The 22,834-nt window shown below is 34.8% G+C and overlaps 1 protein-coding gene across 8 annotated transcripts in view; it reads left to right on the forward strand.

Moving 5' to 3' along the window:
- Window positions 1–22,834, forward strand: part of LOC138336353 (FERM domain-containing protein 4A-like) — a 114,783-nt gene that overhangs the window by 87,784 nt on the left and 4,165 nt on the right. For 7 of the 8 annotated variants that reach the window (XM_069285804.1, XM_069285796.1, XM_069285797.1 and 4 more), the window contains 11 exons: window positions 1,546–1,622; window positions 2,867–2,971; window positions 4,855–4,996; window positions 5,487–5,634; window positions 11,617–11,753; window positions 12,082–12,183; window positions 12,507–12,656; window positions 13,009–13,093; window positions 19,390–19,439; window positions 20,041–20,150; window positions 21,018–22,406. In XM_069285804.1, the coding sequence (XP_069141905.1) occupies window positions 1,546–1,622; window positions 2,867–2,971; window positions 4,855–4,996; window positions 5,487–5,634; window positions 11,617–11,753; window positions 12,082–12,183; window positions 12,507–12,656; window positions 13,009–13,093; window positions 19,390–19,439; window positions 20,041–20,150; window positions 21,018–22,406 (2,495 nt within the window). The remainder of the gene's footprint in view (window positions 1–1,545; window positions 1,623–2,866; window positions 2,972–4,854; window positions 4,997–5,486; window positions 5,635–11,616; window positions 11,754–12,081; window positions 12,184–12,506; window positions 12,657–13,008; window positions 13,094–19,389; window positions 19,440–20,040; window positions 20,151–21,017; window positions 22,407–22,834) is intronic. The other variant, XM_069285800.1, reaches the window with a different exon arrangement.

A 22,834-nucleotide genomic window follows, 5' to 3' on the forward strand; every position in this document is an offset into this window, starting at 1 on the left:
TGTTAAACATGCAGGATTTCACATAAATGTATGTTTCGATGCTGAATTTCCAGTAAACTGTTTATCTTGATGATTGAAACCAGCCGATGTCGGCAGCGTCGACTTAGATCTTTTCCACTTTAATCCCCACAGCCAGCAAAAACAAACCTTTACGTCACTGTAACTGTTGGTAGAGAAAGTTCTAATGCCAGTCATGTCTATCTGCTGTTTATTTTCCTGAGTAATTCACCACAGCATCTACAGACACAACAGGATCTATCCACTTTGATACCTGATGTAATAGTATAGGAAGTTATGTAAGAAATACACTAGGGACGTTTGTCGCTGTAATTCTAGAGTAAAAGTTACAGTTAAGGTAGATGTGTATAAGGATAGTATGACAAGCTAATGTTTAGTGTTGGTGAGAATAATATCCTGTCAGGTTCAGATCAAATCTGTATAAAAAGAAATTTAGAGCTAAGAATGATGAGATGTCTGAAATAAAAATAACCGAAGAAAAATTCTCATTAAAAAATCAATAGTTTGTCGTCTTTGCAAATTTCACAGTACTGAATGGTAGTTTATCAAGCTTTTCAATTTAAACTAAACTGTTTAAAAATGGATGGTATTGATTTATCTGATGTGTAGTAATATGAAGTGTAATGCTTGGTACAAGCACTTTGATGTCTACATTATGAAAAGCAACGTTTGTTAAGAGTTGTATTGTGAATAGTGGCGAGTGAGGGCTAGATGAGGGCTTCCTAATGTAGAAATCTACATTCAAGTTTGTCTGTTGAACAAGGTAAACAAAAATTTAGGTTTTTCTGTTCTTTAATCGAGGTAGACTGAAATATAGGTTACCTCACTACATCATTTCTCCATCAGTGCCTAATATACATGGAAATAGCACGAGGGCAATCAAAGAAAAGACAAGTGATGGCACAGGAACTCTGCATTAAGTGGTGCATATAACGTCTATTTAGTGTAATAGTTGGTGATTGAGGTAGATTGAAGATCCAGAGGGTTGTGTATGTGTTTACCAAAAACAAGACTCGGTGGTCCAAGTACAAAATAAGTGCACCTCACAGTATTACACTATTAGGTTGTCGGTCTTACACTATCAGGTCTTCAGTAAGTGAAAAGTTGTCAATAGTTGTTGGTAAGTGTTAGGTCGCCATACAGTAAAGATGGACAAGGTCACCAATAAATGTCGGGTCATCAGTAAGTTCATTTGTGGTCTCAAACAGTGATGGGTTATAGGCATAACAACATAATGTCCTTATGTAATTTGGTTTGTTAGATAGTTAAGGCAATGGATAAATTATCACTGTTTTTGGTCCCTCTGTGATATAGTGATAGTGGAAAGTTCTAGAAGAAACTTCATTTAGACTTGAGCATGTTGACCTATTGAACCTTACATGATTTGTGTCCTCGATCTCTTTTAAATTGGTAAAAGGAGTCTATTTCATTGCATGGGAACACTTAACAATTACATACGAATGTTACGGTGTGAAATGTTTTTCATAATTTGATTTTAATAGGAATATTATATGTTTGTCTTTTCAGATATTTACGTGGAAACTTTTAGAAAATCTGTACTACAGAGATAAGAAATTTTCGATAGAAGTCCACGACCCCAAACGGTAAGTTAATCCGATAGAATCTGAAAAAACATGTGGTACATGGGAGACAACTCTCATGAAAAGAAAAGCTGTTGTATTTTTTGTGATTTTTTTTTTTCTGACAAACACTGCCTGACTTGGTGTTGGCATGTATATATCCATTGCCTGCTGTTTTCTTTTTATTTTGGTGTTTTCTCCATATTATAGAGTGTAGTTTTATTTGATTGTGTCCAGTATATAATCCGAAATCCTACTACACAAACTGTGTTAACCAGTGATTAAAGAATAGCTAGATGTTGTACGTCTGATTCAAATGTCTCAAAGCTTCTTATGAAATATTATTTTGTGTTAGAAGTTGTACTTCAAGTATTTTCAGTTGCTGCTTAAAATTCATAATTTTGAAATATTCTGTCTTACACTTCTGCTTTTATAAATGTAAAATTGATCTTTCCTAAGTTACATAGGCTATAATACACAGGGTTTATCCTACAGGCAGTCTTGTTTAATCTTTTGTTCTAACAACTAGGATCATGGAAAACCTGCATTTGCTTGTGTCTGGGTTTTTAAAGCTCGGTGTTGTTTGCTAATAAGGCTTGTCATATATCATTGCGTATCTTAACTTCATCCTCATTTGTTTAACGTGGGGTAAGGGAGATAACTCTCAGTCTATGATCCCAGTTATATACCGAAGCTTTCTTTGTCAGCTAGAAAACTATTCCTCAAAACTTTGTTTAACCACAATGGAGCCACCATAATATATGCTATGTCTCCAAGCGAGGTGTTATATTCTGAGCTATATTGTACAATTTCTATAATTTAGTTTGATAAAGGACAAACATAAAAAGAACTTTTACATGTTATACCTGTAGAAATAACTAACCTTGTAGTTGGTATAAGTGTAGGAAACTTTTTATATTCCCAACCTTTTGTTGGTCTAAGGGCAGATAACTCCCATCAATATAAGATATTAAGAATATATATATTTACACATTTGCTAAAGTATGTAGTTATTTTTCTTTTTAACGTTTGTTGATATATTGTTCTTTTTTTTTCTTCAAAATTTCATTGGGTTTGTCATTTATAATTTTTTGTTTTGCAAGTCTGAGAGGTATTTTTCATTGAAAGCACTTTAAAATGAAAAATCAGAACTAGAAACCGAAGGTGATGGAAACCTATATACTGACCCTCTACCTTATAATATCCCCAACATCGCCATCCTTGTAGATAGTGCATGTGTATGTATGCTGGCGTGTTGTCTTTTGTAGCATTGTACATACGCTCAGCAGCTTTAACCTTTATGAGGACGCCATTAGAGAACCGCCCGAGGAATTTGATGACCTTTCCAACGCCATTTCTGACCCTACGACACAGTAAGTATGATTCAAAAGCGGGCTTACATCGTGCTGATTTTGGTCGGCCACCATTGCAAGGTCCAGCCAATCAAACACCAGCTTTCTTCTTCCCATCAGAACCGATCTTATGTTTTGATTATAGTGGTAATATATAAATACATTCTTTTTAATTGTTTGCTTGGTCAATATGAATGGAAAATAAAGTAAAACAATTTCTATTTGAGTCTTGAAAGTACAAATCTGATATCTTCACTTTCTGTTCTGCCAGCTATTAAGTCATGTTTGGTTCTCAATTGGTTCCTGTGCATTTTGCTTTTAACCAGATTTTGCCTATATTATGTTTATAGCAATTATTCTTACAAAAATTTACTTTACTTTTGCACGACAGCATGTTGCTAAAGATGTAAGGGGGGTAACTCTTTCAGAAAAAAAATCAACTTTTAAACCACTTACTGAAATATGAATTTAAATGGATTACATGATCAGTTCAGGTAAATAAAGACTACAAAATGTTGCTTTTTTGTTTAGGTTAGTGTATGTCCCTGGTCAATAACCTTGTTATATCTATGTTTAAACTTCATTACTAAACTAAGAAAAAAACATTTATAAATATCAAATATTAAAGTAGTTGAGGGAAAAATATAGAAATCAAACAGATAGTTCTGCTTGTATTGGGGTTTAATTATTTATATATGTCCTGACAGTCTGCCTAAGGAAGAATAAGATTTTAATATATAACAGAGACCTGAACAGACGGACGACTGGAACATAATTTATTTACAGGGTCATATCATTGCGCTTTCTCCCAGCTGTGTCTGTTGCATTGTAACCATCATGCGCTTGCTAGTGTTTTATATTTTAATTTGCTTCGATTGGATTTCGTTTTTAAAACTTCTGTGTTTATTTACATATTCTTTTTTTTCGCTGTATATATAATGTTATATTTGTTGTGTTGTGAGAATCACTGTGACTTGTGATTTTTGTGTGTGTCGTAAACTTCTGAATCTATAATTGAAGTATATTGTACCAACTAATTTAATGTAGCATATTTTTTCACTGAGAAAATATTTTGAAATATCATGTGTACCTGTGTGTAGCATGTGATATGTATCAAGAATTTATAAAAGATGTTTCAGAATTAGATGGAGGCATCGCCCCCCATAATTTTGTAATTTACTACTGTAATTAGATAGACACTGGTACTTCAAGTTCTATTTGATATGTTTCACTAATGATAATTAAAGTAGGTTTCTGAGAAATTATTATAAGTCTAAATAATTGAACTAATGTCTATTTGTGTATTGCATGATTCAATGCTGTATTGATATAATTCACAGTGACAGGATTGAGCAGCCTGAAATGTCATAATTTTTTGGATACTAAAATGACTATAGGATTAATAGTCACACCTTCTTTTAATAGTGACCTAAAAAAAATATGTCGCAATCATCAGTAGGTTGAACTAATTAACAGTAATACATGTAGTACTTAACCAAGGTCATTTTGGTATCTTGTAACCAACATATTGTGTTAGGTTAACTTGTTGTTTGTTTTCTTTTTTTTCTTCAGTTGTCTTGTGATTCTGCTATGTTCACAAATATCATTATTGGTATTTTTATTCACGCTGAGATATTCAAATGGAAAAAGTAATTCTAACCTATTATAATGATGTCATTGATCATAAACTAACACGTAGCGCCTACATGACCATCAGTTTTAGTTTTGATATTACAAGTATAAATTTTTGCCCTAGAATTCTCATTAAGGTTTCTTTGTAGTTTCTGAATGTTTTTTCAGGAATATGAAATAAAAAAAAAGATGCAGATTTTCCCAGGCTGTGTACCAGTATTTGGAGATTATAACCTGATATTATGATATTGACCAGTGTGTGCTTGTTTCAGGGTGTCAGTAAGCCGGCGGACCTTCGGCCCGGGGAACGTTGTTGTCCATGCTTGGTTCGGGGCCACACCACAGCTGACAAAATGTATCTGGTCTATGGCCGTAGCGCAACACCAATTCTATCTCGACCGCAAACATAGCAAGGTCAGAACATAAGTTATCTCCTCTTATAATAAGCTGTCAATTACCAATAGGTATAAAAATAAGCAATTTTCCTTCAAAATTCATACATTATACATTAAAAACCTAAAGTGCAGTTTCTTCTATGAATATCTCAGTCAAACCATAGATTTTTCTATACCATCTGAAAATTAATATGTTTACTTCATATAAGAGTTATCATCCTATCCATAACTGTTAAAGAGTATATTGAAAAATTATCCCCTAGACACAAGTAGTGGTACATCTGTCAATTGTCAGAGTAGCAGAATAGTCAATCTCTCTGATATATTTGTTTGGTTGTAATATGTATAATGTCATGCAGAAAAATAATTAGTCATTTACAATTTTGTGAATATTGATGTCATGATATATTTTGATTTGTACAAGTGTTCAGAAGGTAAATCTCAATGATATTACTGAAAATAATGATAAATAATGAAATGAAATAATAACTTGTTTATTGATGTTGTAGGTTAACCTTCCCGTTGTACGGAGTGTCAATGAAATAGCCGCGGAACTTTCCCGGAGTACAACGTCCCTTGGTTCCCTGGGATCCGACGGGATTAGCCGCAGTGGTAGTTCTGCCAGTATACCCAGTCTGTCTACGTCCAGATTTGACTGTGAGTGATAACACACCTTTATATTTCTGATTTATTTTTATGTCAGATTTTGTTATTGATGTCTTGTATTTCAGTCTTTGTTGGGGAAGAATTCCTGGATGAACAAAAATATTAACAAGAGAATAATTTTTTTTACCAAAGTCACCATAATTATCTGAATATAAAGGTACTTTTTACTTCAACTAATTACCAGAATTAAATTTATTTTAGAATAATTTAATATGACCCCAATCTTATATTTAATGAAATATTTAAAAATTAGTATGTTGAGTATTTTGACATTTTATTCTCAAAATTTTAATTTACGGATAATCATTCTGTTGCAACAATATAAAATTAATTTGTTAGGTATTTATCCTTGACAGCCTACTCTAAGTTTATTAAAATTTATTGTAGTTTTATTGGACATTATATCAAACTGTTTGAGTTCTCCCTAGCACTCTCAGCTCTCTATGCCTAGAGTACTAACCTTCTCCCACACAGAGGGGGGTTTATCAGGCACTTAATTAACCAATAAAGTAATCAACAAGTACCTGTTAATTACACCTGAGGGCCAGGTGTCTTGAGCTGACACCTGTTAGTTAGAGACTGAAGTAGGGACTATCTCTACAGCTCACTTTGTCTTATAGTTTGTGATTTATGATTCTGTAATGTTTCAATATTAATGTGTATGATATATATGGGTATGACAATGTTTATTATTGTTGTGTAAGACAGTAGAAGGGAGGGGGTTGGTTGTAAGGGGCAGGGGTTGTAAATGAAAAGATAGGTGTGAATCAATCAAGAAAGGGTGGTGTTTATGAGTTGTCTATTACATCTATCTAGGTGTTGTATAACCTAGATCTGTAGGTATAACATGTTGAAGAGGACATTTAGGGAGGGGGTGAAATAAATTTGTATCTTCATATCATAAACAAGTTTTGTAGTCCATCGAAGGCTGCAGTAGCCCAACCTATGAAATGTTGACAATATAACACAGGAATTAAATAAGTCTAGACTGTTAACATTGATTGAAGCAGATATTATTTGCTTTAAACATTTACTCCTAAATTGATTGCAGATTTTCACCAAGATCATCAAAGTAATGTTGTATTAATTAGTACTCAATTTTTAACTATATATATCGACTTCCTATTTAGGGTTTGTGTAAAGGACTAAATATTTATCATATAGTATTACTCTAAAAATTGTGTGAATATTAAAACATGTTTAAGAATATCATTGATGAATTTGTGAATGGACAAAATATATTCATATATGAGTTTATATTTTCATGTCCCAAGTTCCTTTTGTGCCCTTTACAATGATTTAGTGTTGTTTGGCTCTTTGAATCTTGGTGATAGTCAATAGCTAATATAAGATGTTATTTTGGTGAAGATCCTTAAGGTGTTTTTTCTCCCTATAAATGAAAGCTTACCTTATTGATAAGTGTATGTATGTTGCAACTGTTTCCATGATACAATTATATTAAGTGATTATGTAGATGTACAGTATTAAGGAGCTATATCACACAGTCCACATGTTGTATACCACTACCACATGTGCCACCATATTCCCACAGAGATTTCTACACCTGTAATTCTGTATAATGGACCACTACACTCCATTAACCACCCAACATACCTACCCTACATCAATTAACACACCTAGCTATTGTCCCTACCCCCAGGTAACACATTACCTGTGACCTAAGGTTGTGTACCCTAGCACTACTCCCCCATGGTCACACCTGACTGACCACACTGTGTACCCTAACACTCAGCCAGGTGATTAATTGATGGCTAATTGGTATTGTTAACACTGATTGGGTCTGATTTATTTGTAAACAACCTATTGTACTCTCATTAACATTATAAAGGTGTTTCCTGTACAGGTAATTGTAGGTCAATTATCCACTCATTAGGGACTGCTTCAGTGGTCAGTGTGGGTATAAGGTCAGATCAGAAGGGCAGTGTGTTCATTAGCTCTTTGATCAGGTCAAGGTATATAGTGTCCAGTGTTGTCCTAGTGATTGGTCAAGCTTGGTCAGTGTGTGGACAAATCTGACAGAAGGACTCAACCACAGAGTTGCTCAATCTATCAAACTTGGGTGCTAGTTCTGTCTTGTGATTGGTCAAGAGACTGGTGTGTTTTGAGAATTGAGTTGTTCCTTATCACAACATTTCACCAGTAACCTCCTGTTTCACTATACTGGTAATGCCATTGTGACAGTTGTGTTAACACTGGTGACATCTTGAGGCTGAGAATCTACAATCATGGACATCTGTCTGACTCCTATCTCTGATATCTCCTTCCTCAGTGACTCTGGTGAGTACTTATAGTTGTCTTCTCTCTTGCTCCAGCCATCAGGTCTGCATCCATTGTGTCTCATCGCGTGGTTCATAGTCTCTGTCAGTTATAGTTACTGGTTTACTGCCTACATGACTCTGCAGACAGATTTTCTTGTGTAGGTCGATACTTGTTTGGATCCTATGTATATCTTATTACTTTCTGAGCAAATCTTCTTTTGTCTTGTACTTAAAAAGTTGTTTGGTTTTCAAAAAGCAAATTATTACTTTTAATTAACCATCAGATTCTTTATAGAAACTTTACACCCTATTAAATTTTTAAATAAATTACTTTTGATTTTTTTTTATACATATTCAGATATCTATTAATTAATTCCTGATTTTATATAAAATAACTAAGATTTTGAAACCAAAATTCAAAAAAGAAAATATGTTGACGATTTTAATTTGTTTAAATTTGTATGTGATGCAAAAATAATAAGGAGCTGCAGTTGTATTGTGTTTACTCTCATGTGAAATAGCTGTCATTTAAATGCTTAGAAAATGTAATTTTTTCTTACAAATAATTGAATAATCTTCCAACTCAATTCAAATAGATGTTCATTATATGTACATACAAATATAATGATTACTATATAAACAATAATAGTTTGTTTTAAACCAATTACAAAACAATAATAGTTTGTTTTAAACCAATTACAAAATAATTTTGACATGTTTAGTCTGTAAGAATTATTGATACTACTGCTAACTTATAAATATCTAAGGGAATGACTATATAGAATATACATAATATTTAACTTTAGATACTAAATTACATTTAATTGATATGAATTGTTGCATATGTTGACAATATTATGACTTTTTCAACAATATTTAAAAATTATAAAAAATTTATGCATTTAATTTTTTTATCACTTTGAAGATATTATTCAATGTGGTCTTACATGTTTTAACTAATTATTGAATATCTTTCTAATTGTGAATGCAGATAGAAATAATTCAATGATAAAATTTAATTTTATCGTATAAATTTATATTTTACTTCTTGTTGATTTAATTGTTTAACAGATAAAGTTTGATTTTACACAATCATTAATTAATTTTATGAAAAAAAATAGTTCTTCTTATTTATTTTTCATAGTTTTAAAAAGCTTAAATGCAGAAAAACTATAATTATTAATTATAAAATCTTGGGTCATATATTTGGTGAAATTTTTCGAAACCAATGTTTTTTTAGATGATATTAGAATATTTTTTGTGTTCAGTGTTAATCAGTTGAGAATTACAAGGTGTTGAGTTATTTCCTTGTCCAGACAGGTGTTTTTACAGCAATATACAACACCTATACCCAGTGATAGGTGTAATCTCGGGATAAATCTGATTATCTTTCCTTCACAATCATGTCTCTAGTTCCTTCACCTTGTCTATACTTCCTCAGTAGTCTGACCCCTTAATCTGTAGATAATACTCAAACATCACACTCTCATGTCTCCGACCGATCAAAAAGTTGGATCACATCAAAGTTAGAAAATAACAGTTCACTCCTAATCCAGTCTGTAGAATTGGCTTATTCACAGCTCCTGTGAAAACTTAGACCCTTTGTTTACTTATAAAGGGTTTAGTCCCTGAAATATAAAATTTGTACATGAAGCAGATTAGGAAATGGATATACAGGAAGCTTTAATTTAAAGATTACTGTAATTAATTAATCTTTTGGTTCCATACACAGGTATTTAGATGTCTGAGGGTCTTTGTCCTGCTGCATGGGTACAATTTGTTTGTCTATTTCCTCAGCAAGTTTTTTTCTAGTAACAAACAAAAATTAAAACATCTTCTTTTCCCTATTTCCCTTCAGAATTACTTTTTCTCAACTCATATAAGGGACAAGATATGCAACTGTTGAAAATGGGCACACTAAAAATTTACATATAGTCTAAAATTATATACAAAATTTGATTCTATTAAAATAAAATTATTATTGAAATGGAATTCATAATGATGAATACAAATTTAAAAAAATTATCAATTTGACTTTCATAATTAAATTTAGAAATTATTTTCTTTTCTGTTTGTGGAAAGCTGTGGTAAGGAGTTACCTGTTATTGACTTCCATTACTGTAGTAAAAATATTTAATATAAACATCACGAACCATATTGGTACTATATACTATGGTACTATAAATATGCTTCTATAATTAGATATCCATTCATAAAATTCCTTAGGTGTGTTACCTAGTGTGGGTGTATTGGGTTTTTCTCAATGGTAACTGGATTGTATATTGTCATTTACCTGGCCTGACAGGTGTATCTTAATCTCGTTAGTGACAACAGGTGAGTCATTGTGGACTGTCGACAGGTGAGGTATAGGGTGATAGGATCAGAGTAGGTAGTGTTAGTTAGAAACAGAATCTCCATCTATACACACACGATAAAATGAAGATCTTTGGTATGTATTACATTGTCCTAAGTTATGGTACCAGTTTCACCAACATTCCTTAACTTTTAGGATTCCTTAAATTCTTAGGAAAACATTGCAGAAGTTAGTTAAGGAAAAAAATAATAAGTTTGGAAGAATTCCTTTGATTTTGTGTTGCTTTCCTTTGGGAAATTAAGTTTCCTTAGTTGTTCTCCAAAATTTTAATTTTATAAAATCAGAGGGAAAGGAAAACAAATTGTGCAATCAATTTTCAAATATTTATCTTTGTAAACTAAAGAGTTGACAACTTAATTAATGGGACATAAAAGTGATCCAATTCAACATGGGAATAATTTATTTTAATAAAATGAAAGGAATGATAGGATTAAAGTTTCTATAAAATACTTCAGTATGAGTCATCAATAAGGACTTCACTTTTAAAAGGTTAAAATAAAATTAATTTGACATAAAATCCAAATTTAGGTACTGGATGTGTAATGGTCTATGACATTGTTTTTTATTTAGTATACAACTTTGTTAATGGTCCATTGCTATTAAATGCTTCTAATTTGTTGTCTGGTAAAAAAAAAATATTTGTAACTTGATCCAGAAAATACTTGAATCACTAAAGATAAGACAGTAAGCACTCTGCTTTCCAAGGATGCGTAATAAATATCAAAGTGTAGAATCGAAGATGAGTCAGAGTGCTCTGTAGCATCAGATGTTGTACTGTGTTTGTAAAGATACCCCCCAACGTACAGATATAATCTGTGTATCTGGTCCCACCAGACTTACTCGGCTTCACTCGACAGCGTGGCTCCCTAGTGCAATGGTGTGTACCCTGTTACAGGTGTATAACCCTAGGAAATGGCTATAACAATAGGTATACAGGTGGACTAATACAGTATCCGGGTATAGGTACGTCAACCTGTCAAATCTTCAATATAGCTTTTGTGATCATGTTCTTTTATTGATCAATTCGGAAGTTTACCCATGAACTTGGATGTCATATTTTAATTATATGTAGATAAAACATGAAAATCTTTAAGGGTATATATCTCTGGATTTACTGTGGAGTGGTTGTAGGGGTGAGTGAGTGCAGTAGTCATGATGGAGTGTTTAGGGTTAACACTGCATGTCTATTGGAGAGGGATAGGCTGGATGGGTAGTTAGGAACTGATCATTCACATCCAGGTATGGCTGGCCAGCGATCAGAGCATATATAGTCAATAACACTTTATATGTGCCATTAATAGCATGTCTTTTTTCCTACAGTGAACATCCCAGAGCACGTAGACGCCCTGAAGGCCCAGAGGGAGATGTATCAGGCTCTGAGAGCCCGCCGCGAGGCTCTCGAGGAATCCCTCCGTAAGCGCACCGAGGAACTCAAACTTCTCTGCATCAAAGAAGGGGTAAGTTATCTAAAGATCAAATAATTTATATAGACTATCAAAGAAATAAAGATATTCTGTATTTCGGATAATCTTTAATTATTTGATATTACTACATGGATGAAACTGAGGAAGTAGTCAATGTAATTCATATCTTGTGAGTTTTAAAATGAACAAAAAATAACAAAAGCTTCTATGTATTTAAAAGCAGATATTTGCAGAGAAAGAACTATATGCCTTATTTGTTAAAGCAAATGAAATAATGAAAATCAGCACAATTTTGTGTGAGTTAAAGTAACTAAATGCAGAATGTAATGTTTTCCTACATGGTGTTATTTTGTATTTACAGGAGTTGACTGGTAAACTTCCGAAGGAGACCCCCCTAGCCCCTGGTGAGCAGCCCCCACAGATTCGGCGACGTGTTGGAACAGCGTTTACTTTGGCCACCAAGGTACGTAGCATAATAATAGTTAATGTACACTATGGATAACTGATTTTTTCAAAAGTAATTTAAGTTCAAATGTAATCAGAAAAACATTGAATAGTTTGATAATTTGAAAATATCACAGTTTCTTAGATATCCTTATGCACCAAAAAGAGGGATAACAGTATTAACCAGACATCGGAGATATTATGTATTGTTGCAAATTAATAGTGAGATGCAAAGTAATGTAGTAAATAAGTGATTTGAAGACTTATAAAAAATGTATATATATATATATAATTTTGATAATAATCTTTGGTGTTTACAATGATTCTGTTTTGTCCTTTCAGAATGATGATGACCAGGTTTCCAGTATTGAGTTGGAGTACGAGTTACAGAAACAGATCACCAGCGCCGCCCACAAGCTGTCCCAGGACAAGAACGTCAGCAAGTATGTCCGGAAACAGCGTCGCCAGTCCTTCCATCGTGCCCAGACCAAGGTAGGTTACTCAGTCTTAGGTTGATTCAAATATACACAATAAATAAAACAATCTAAATATTGTATTTATAACTGGTATAGCAATGAAACTTATGTGGCTTTAATGTTTAATGTTCCTTAAAGAATGAAAACAATATTCCAACTAATGGCATTCGCATTCATTTATACGTAATTGAAGAAAACTAATTCATAATCAATTCATTTTAAAAAATGATAGATAGATTAAGAAGATAAAAATTGGGTTTATTCAAAGAATAATTTCAGTGAAATTTTTTTTTATTATTATGAAAAAAACCAACTTGCTTTTCTGAATGTCTTCAGATTGCTAATTTTCGTTTTATTTTTCCCTACAGCTCAAGGAGATGGAGAAGAAGTTACAGGATAGCCAGCGTGAGGCCGGTCTAGCTGAGTTGACCCCCTCCACACCATCATATGATGGTATGTACAGTTGTAATGACAGTTTAGAGTATAGTTTAGATGATTGTTTGTCCCAGAGTCACACCGAGGACTACGGTAAGAAGAGATTCCACTCCTCCATCACCAGTCGCCTCTACAAGTCCTTCCGCTACAAGTACACCTACCGACACAAGCTCAACAAGTCCAGCTACGATCTCGACTCGTCACTCAGTAGCGCCAACACTTCAGGTTTTCTCGATGACGAGGTATTTGACCGTTCTGCGCTTGAGATGTCCCCCGCCAGCCGTGCTTCCTGGCATACGTACTGCTATGAGAAGGTTCATCAGCTACCGCCAGCTGTCGAGAGTCAGGTGTAGACGTGACTAAGATGTGACTAAGATGTGAGAAGTGTCTTAAGATGTGACTTCTATCTGAAGTGTCTTAAAAGTGTTGGTGCTATGTGACTAAGTGGCTGGTTATGTGGAGGACCCATTTCTATGGTTAAAATGTGACTAGATGTGCTTGGGGACAAACTCTCATTGGGATCCTTTACATACACTCAAAGTGCCTTATTGAAGGGAGATAACCCCAGTCAGGGGAGATAACTATGCATGTGTTAGTGACACTGTGAGGCTATCTGTCTCTTTTAATTTATTGATTGTTGTGCTACAGAGATTATTTATCATTCCAATAGTGCCAAGGTGTTCACATCGCTGTAACTGGTGTATGTGTGCCCTGTTGTATATATTTTAAGTGAAGGACTGACATATCTTAGACAATCAGGACTTATTGTGATACCCAGGGAATATTTATTTTATGATCTAAACTGCCATTATGTGTGATGTTTTAAGTGATAAAATTAGATCTGAAAGTGTTTCTTATTGAAATGATCTCATTTTGTATCATCATCAATACTTGTACTCACTTCTATGTGTATATCACTAAATATTTATCAATGCTTCACTGCCATATATTTGTGTGTAAGCTGCACGCTTCGTTGACCAATAGCTAATGCATGGCTTTCTTGTTATTATGCTTGACAGAATTCCTATATAACAGATTATCTATAATTTATCGATATCTATATATCCAAAAACTCTTTTATGTATTCAAGTATGAAAACCATAAATGATGAACAGATCTAATAAAAATTTTGTTAAGATGAGATATAATTCATGAACTTTTAAGTTATTTTGATAAGGTCAAGGGAGAAACTGCTTAATGGATATCTAGGGGAGATAAATGCATAAGGAACATCTAGGGGAGATAACTGCATAATGAATATCTAGGGGAGATAACTGCATAAGGAATATCTGAAGCTTTGTTATGTGATGTTGCAGTGTTTGTTTTTGTTGCCATGGTAACTGTTTGGTGTGCTTTATATGTGGTAATATGTGTTGCTTGTGTATGTGGTGTCCAGGATAATCATCATATCATTTCCTTCACTATTAAATATATATTTTCATAATCTGTGTATTCATTTGACTCGTTAATTTTACTGCATGCTGGAGACTTTCAACAACAGAACATCTGAACAAACATCATCTTTCCACTAAAAGTTCTCTGTCTTACGTAAGAAATACATAAATAACCTTCCTAACTAATAAAGATTAAATGAAAAAGTAAATAGTAAGAATTTGTATGAAAAGCAAAGAACATGAGAGAGATGGTGCTTTTTGCTGGAGGTTCTGTTGAAGAACATCTGAACAAACACCATCTTTCCACTAAAAGTTCTCTGTCTTAAGTAAGAAATACATAAATAACCTTTCTAACTAATAAAGATTAAATGAAAAAGTAAATAGTAAGAATTTGTATGAAAAGCAAAGAACATGTGAGAGATGGTGCTTTGTGCTGGAGGTTCTGTTGTTTGGGTATTTCTTTGATTTTTCGGTGATCATGGAGGATCAATGTTTGACTGACAAAACACAAAATAGCTTTGGTGAGAAAAAATCAGGGAAAAGGGAGAATACTTGCATGTCAAATTGAGAACATTGGTTATGGAGGATGTGGGTAGATTTTAAATGGCATCAAACTTCCAACTCAAATCTTAAAGGATTAATGACATCACTAATGAAGACATAAACCCTGACAAGTACTACAAATTGGCCTAAAACATTGTTGGTTCAAAGAACAATGGTCATTATCACTGTCAAACTACTGCAATGTAAAAAATACTTCAAACAGATATAAATACAGTTGACTAAGGCAGCAATTCATCTATAAATGGATACTGTAGTTTTTGTAATTACAAATGTTATACATATCAACAGATAGGTCACAAGGTCACATTCATCAGAACATGACAAGAAAAAGATTTAACTTTTAACCCACTCACCCCCTGAGGACTCATTTGTACTGTTCTAAGTAAAAGACTAGAAGAATTCATTATGATTTTTCAGGGGTCAGTGAGTTAATATGACATCAAAATACTTTAACAGGTTAGGTCAACAGTATATAAAAGCAAGGTCAAGGTCATAACTGCACCAGCAGATTAAACCTGGAGGTCATAGGTCAAGATTGTTGACTAGGAATAGACAATACTTACTTATAGAAAGAGATAATTTACATAAAGAACAAATCAACAATTTCGTTCAGATAGAGGGTCACTGGTAAAACACCCAGGGGAAAGTGAACATTAATCTTTTCTCAGAAATGTTACAGTTAATTCTCTCTTCCTGTAAAGAATGGTCTGAATTTTGTAAATGTAATAGTGAAGTATTTATATAAAAAAGTCAATTATCAGTAAGCCATGAGATGTCTATAGGAGTTTGATAAAATCATCAATAAAAGTGCCAGTTAATCTGGCTGTATAATGTTAGATAATCCCACATGGTAATTGGTCCTAATGGACAGCTGTGGGCAGAATTAAAAAGTTTTACAACAGCTTCTCAAACAAAGGAAGAGCAATCTAAAACAGCCCATAAAAGCAAACAGTCATCATTATTGAACAGATTCCATTGACTAGTAATGAAAAAAGTAGTCTGTATTACAAATTGGTCATCCTAGGTGTCATGGTTAATTAGCAGTGGTGTAGATCTACTCTAATAGGGTACAAATCCCAGGGTATTCTGTCTACATAGTAATGGAAAACAGTTGGAAACATCTGCCTACCACAGACCTCTCTCCCACAGACAGGGACTGCAGCCCCAGGCACCTGCTGATAGGCCAATTAGTGGCACCTGGGCGATACCTACCCAGATAACATACCCATACATTGACTTACACCTAAAACCTTATCATCTTATGTCAGGAAATTACTGGCAAATCAATTTTGTATTCACTTGAAAGTTTAAATCGACTTGAACTTAGACCAAGATTAAAAAAAAAAATCGAAAAGTGGCGATAAAGTTGTTTTTTAATTCCTGTGAAGAAAAACAGTATATGTATTCTAAAGGAATCTTATCTAAACTTAAACATGACTTTTGGTATGGGTTGCTTAGTTACTGCCAAAAAATCATTCCTTATACCCCTTCTCAAAAAAGAGCTGTGCTTCTATCATATGAAAACATTGTTTCACATGTAGGCTGTGGAAGGGTTAATTAGTTTACCAGATTTTTTTAAAGAAACAAGACTAATACACACAAAAATAGAATGAATTTTTATAGTAAGGAAAACATGTTTAAACAATCATTCAGTTTTTACCTTTCGTAGTAATTCATTCCTTTTGCTTTTAAAAAAAAAATCAAAGAATTGCCTCAGTCTCAATTTTATGCTTTTAAGTCATCAGATATTCAAAAAGTCATTCAGTTTATTTGAATGTATTTTGGTTGGTAGCTCTCCAAGTGCATCAGGTGATAACAAATCAGAGAGTATATATACATATCCTACATTGAAGGTTAGCACAGAGGTAATAAACAATTCTAATTCTGATAAAAATTATTAATAAACTAAAAGTAAAAGAAAATACATGCGACATGAAAGGTGATAGGAAATTAAACAATGATAAAACAAAGAATTAACTTTGATACATTACGTAAGAATACACATATAAGTATAATTTTAATTTGAAACTCAAATGAACTGCTTGATATATTACATATGAATAAATGTAAAATAAAATTTTAGTGCGAACATCAAATGAGCTGTTTTGAACCACACACTGGATCAGTAGCGTCCTATTGATAAGATATAGGGGGGGGGGGGGATGTAAACAGTATCAAACATGAGATGTACACCCACACATGCAGATAAATTCTCAGGAGGATGACAGAACTCGTATAAAAACAGCTGTCGGGAAGTCAGATGATGCAATCTCTCCCGGGACCTGGTGTACACCACAACCTTTTTATCTGTAATAGTATACCATGATTATAGACAAGTAAAAACATGTCACTGATTCTGGAGGTCTACCACATAGCTACCACATAGACTTATAGAGGATAGGGTTCCGGTATATTAAACATCTGTACAATATTTTTTCTACTTCTCAGTAGTGCTTATTTATTTTTTTAATGTTGAGAGCTTTATGATGATTCAATGTGATTGTCTCCCCTGGATTACTGCTTACAAGAGGTCCTGGTGTGGCCTGTTAGAAGGAATAGGAATGAACACATTAGGTCCTCACTGTTAATTTCCCCAGTATTTTATAGGGTGAACTGGTTTAGGTTACTGTTCATAAATTAGTTAGAGTAGCTTCAACTTATGGTTCTTGAGAATTTTCGAATAAAATGATAAGTTTATCTTAGTATAAAAATCAATAAATTGATTGTTAAAAAATATCAACTCCCTTTGATAATTAAGGAACAGTTGACAGTTGTCTCCCCTGAAGTTGGCCTAGATGATTTTCTCCCTTTGATTAATCCCCATAGCAAGACTAAAAATAATATATATCTTTTACTTAGAATTAATATGATTGTTCAGTAGAACAAGTGTTTTATTAATTTACCAAGCCAAATGCACAGTAAATTAACTAGATAAATTAGTATCTTAGTTCCACTTTGAGGATAGCTGTACATTAAAAAATAAATTTAAAACCAAGTATAAAATCTATGTACATGCATATAAAATCATTCAGTATAGTTATTTTCACTTATATACTGAAACCTACCACCTGTTGACTTCATTTGATTTACTTTACCCTCAAAACTGTAGAGATTTACCCTGTTTTTGTTAGGTTTACAATAGTTTTGAAATTGCACAGCCCAACAACTTGATAGTTATCTCCCTTTGTTGTGTATAAAAGAACAAGTGTGACTAGCTAGGTAGCAGCTGGACAGTGTGTTCACCTGGTCCAACCCTCTCACCTACACCAGGTCAGACACCTTTCTGTGTAAGGGAGATAAACGGGTATACAATATTGACAGACAGGTAGTGTGATGTAACACTGTGATAGAATCACTTAGATCTACAGATAAACTTAATGTACAATCTCACAACACAATCTAAATGTAATAATGACTTTAGGAGGAGTAGAAGTTTTTTGTCTATGAGTCAGAGATAAGAGTGCATCACTTTTGAAAACAGTCTTTAAGAGCCTAGAGCATTAAGAGATAAGCACAGCTAACCCCTAGTGTTTCAATGTCTCGTCCCTTAGAACCTGAAGGATGTGGGTACTTAAGTAGAAGCTAATGACTGATTCCAATCAATCTGATATTACACTTGTATCTTTTTGGGCCAAATCTCTCCAGAATGGGTATGAAAATAAATGCACTTCAAAAAACTATAATCTTGAGCTAAGCTGTTTGTGTGGATGGAAGTTTGGTGCCTGCGGCTCGGGTTTATGAGTAGATGTTAGTCTGACACAGGTCGTGCTTGTGGTGTAATGGGGTCAGCTCACCATGAAATGCACATGATTACATCCACACGCGCGAGGTCGACAGACTGCACTATGCCTTCTAAAACGTTTGTTTGACCTATGATGGGAGGATGTTTCTCAGATAAAAGTGTGTAAAGTTTTTAATCATCATTTCCTGTTGTTTTGTTCACCTGTTTCCCCCAGTCTTATCGTACGAACCGTGAACAGTTGTGGTCCTTTGTTCAGGCTGACATATATAGAGGCTGTTTAATTGGTGTTGTGATCAAGTAATTTTGTGATGTGATTTTTCATCGTAACAATAACTACTACATCATTCGTTTATCACTGGAATTACCTCAGGAATAACTGCATGTAAACGTTTTATGTTTCTGATTGCTTCTTGCTTGAACAGTCATATATAATGAGGATTGTGAAGAAGCAACTCTCTCGTGGGAAATGCTGATAACACAAGAGATCAAAACATCACACATAATGGTTCAGTAGATATAAACATGTTGATGTTTGTCATATATACAAACTCATATACATTCTGCAAGTATTCTGTATAGATTTTTGTAATATTTATTTTCTTTATCTTTTGCAGATTTAGAAAGTCCTACAAAGTCACCTGAATTACGTCGACAGCAGGAATATGTAAGTAGTGAATCATCTCTATAAACATTGGTTTGTGTCATCAATAATAATAAAAAAAAATTCTTTTACTTGTTATTTCCTGTAATAAATTATTGAATCACTTGATTCCCACATACTGTCTACTCTATTTCCACATTTCACACTTTATTTTTGCCCTTGCGAGTAGGCATTGTTTAATTGTGACATGTGTTTGCCTCTGAAATGTCATACTTTTTCTGAGAAAATGATCAATCATTGCGAGTTTCATTCACAAAATAATGGCGTCACAACGAATACCTACCCACAAGGGAGATAACTCTGAGATATGCCAAGATGGAATACAGCATTTAAGACAGCAGCCAATGATTTGGAAAACTGGTAGTAATTTTGTTAACATAAATATTTCAAGTTGTAAGTCGTATATCTTTACACATAGACTTGTAATAAATCATGTTGCTCATGTGAGCGTGGATGAGTTGATCTTGTATTAGACAATATATTATCAGGATAATAATACCCTGCTAAATCACACTGGCTGTTGATAGTAAATGAAAATGGTTTAGTGGTTTGTTGCTAGCAGAAGTTGTTTTAAGATTTTGACTAAGAGTTACATCCCTTACAGGACCGAGAAGGGGATCTGGACTTTCCTCCTATGATGCAAAGATCTGCCACAGCCAGAGAACTGTCACCGACACAGAGCTCACCTGCACAACTTAGCCCCACCCTCAGCAGGTAAATGTAGTAATACATGTACATCTGACCTTTTGTTCCCCACCTTCAGCAGGTAAATGTAGTAATACATGTACATCTGACCTTTTGTTCCCCACCCTCAGTAGGTAAATGTAGTAATACATGTACATCTGACCTTTTGTTCCCCACCCTCAGCAGGTAAATGTAGTAATACATGTACATCTGACCTATTGTTCCCCGCCTTCAGCAGGTAAATGTAGTAATACATGTACATCTGACCTTTTGTTCCCCACCCTCAGCAGGTAAATGTAGTAATACATGTACATCTGACCCTTTGTTCCCCACCCTCAGCAGGTAAATGTAGTAATACATGTACATCTGACCTTTTGTTCCCCACCCTCAGCAGGTAAATGTAGTAATACATGTACATCTGACCTTTTGTTCCCCACCCTCAGCAGGTAAATGTAGTAATACATGTACATCTGACCTTTTGTTCCCCACCCTCAGCAGGTAAATGTAGTAATACATGTACATCTGACCTTTTGTTAATGTCATGTAGTAGCCATTGATTCCTGTTACAGTTAGAACAAGTATCAATGTAAGTTTCTTGGTCAACTATTGATCAGTTATGTATGGATATCAGTTTTAAAAAAATACCAATCGATGTTTATCTGCATCTGAGTAAATGAAAGCTTCTTGATCAGACTGATGAATTAAAAGAATTTCTGAAATTATTAGAGGTTGAATTTACTTGAATGTTGTCATTATAATACTTACATTAAAACATCTGAGCTAATGCACATTTTGTTCATCCTTTAAAACTGAACAACTAAGCAAAGATATTTCTATATTTGTTGTAACTTTGACACCTGGAGTGTTTTTTAATGCTGTCTGTTGTATTATTTGCAGCCCCCAGTTGTGTGGTGAAGGTCGTAACCAGTATAACAGAAAGGTTTACTCTCCTGTACTGGCTAACCGCTCACAGTCCTCAGGTAGTAACATGTCTAACCAGTCAGAGTACGAGAACGTGCGTGGCTACAACCGCTACGACAGTCAGGACAGTGGCTTCAGTTCAGCAAATAACATGTACAATCTTATGACACAACGTACATCTCACTACGATAGTACAGACGAGATAAAGACCCCCACAAACAAAGAGCCTCATCCTGACACGGACAGTGTGTTTAGTAATGATAGACTCACTCAGTCCAAACACGGTAGTTTGGACGGTAGTTATAGGAAATCAGTGACTTCACAACAAAGTTACGGAAGTTTAGAACGAAATTCTAAAAAACGGGATCAGCATCCGAGTAATCGTGGGCGGGATCGACAGCATAGTGATAGTGACACTCATATACCTGTGGTAGACCTAGAACCTTCCAAGTACGGAAGTAAACGTTCCTCACAATCTGAATACGACTTGACCACCCCGCGAAATAGTGTGGTGGAGGTGCCTGTGTCACATGAGGAATATCATTCCCAGAAATCGGACCAGCCGGGCTGGCAGGACACTGCACAAACCGAGCCGTCTCCAATCGTGCAGAGTCCTCAGCACTCCAGACAGGAGAGTAAAGAAAGTGTGTATGCAGGACAGTGTTATAGTCCTCGTATATATGAGGGTTCATTCCAAAGTCATAATGACGTGCAGTCCGCCGAGCAGACGGGAACGACGTCGACCAAGAGGACAGAATCTCATAAGAAACATCCAAGTGCTTTAGTGACAGTGACCAAATTACAGCCCCACCAGAGTGTGGAGTTGGTGTCAAAACCATTTGAAATGGCAGACTTTTATAAATACAGTGAAAAGATCCGGCGGCAGCGGATGATAGAGCAGTACCAGCAACAGTTGATGGGAGGATCACGGTGCTCCACCCCCTCCCAGCACTCGTCAGATTCAGGGGAGACAACCCACTCAGGCTCTACCTCATACCGACACCCTCATTTTGTACAGGGCTCATCAGGACAGGGTTCCCCGTCCCAGAGCCCCTTCAGGGCTGGCCCCCCTACAAACTTTGCTACAGCTAGTCGGCAAATGTCTCCCTACCTTGCCCACAAGCGAGAGGGGTATGACCAGTCATCACTGTTTCCTAGTCATGCTTCACCAAAGTTAGTTAAAGAACATAGTACTCATGTGCAATATACAGTACAGACAGCGACGGGTGGACGTATTTATAAATCTGTACAGACGACAACACATACACAGTATAAACCTTTAACGCCTCAAAAGTGTGACCCCGTGAGAAACCAGACGGCCACACCAGTGACCTCAGCTCCATCCACTCGCACGCCCAGTGCCAGGTGAGATATCCACAGGTGGATCATCAGCCATGCGGAAACCCTAGTCAGGACTGATTCAGTACGGAGGATGTGGTGTTCCCCCTCTAGTCTACACAGACTCTCATGTGTGACCCCCACAATCTACTGTGTGTTGCCTCTCTGTGTGACCTTTGACCTTTATACCTACACTGCTTATCAATCAAATTCACATGGACTACTTGTACACTAGGCTTTTTACCCCGAAATTATTTTACGATGCAGACAGTGACCTAATACTCTGCTGTGTGTGCTATATAACCATAGGGTTCCATTGCTTGTAAGGGGAGGTAATCCCCATTTTTGTCTTCAATATGCAGTCCTTTTTTAACTAGAAATCACAGTGACATTTATTTAACAGAAATATGGACAGTTCTATATTAGGATTACAGTTTTAAAGCAAGGATAATTTC

This window comes from Argopecten irradians, chromosome 12 (genome assembly GCF_041381155.1).
Source record: "Argopecten irradians isolate NY chromosome 12, Ai_NY, whole genome shotgun sequence".
Lineage (NCBI taxonomy): Eukaryota > Metazoa > Mollusca > Bivalvia > Pectinida > Pectinidae > Argopecten > Argopecten irradians.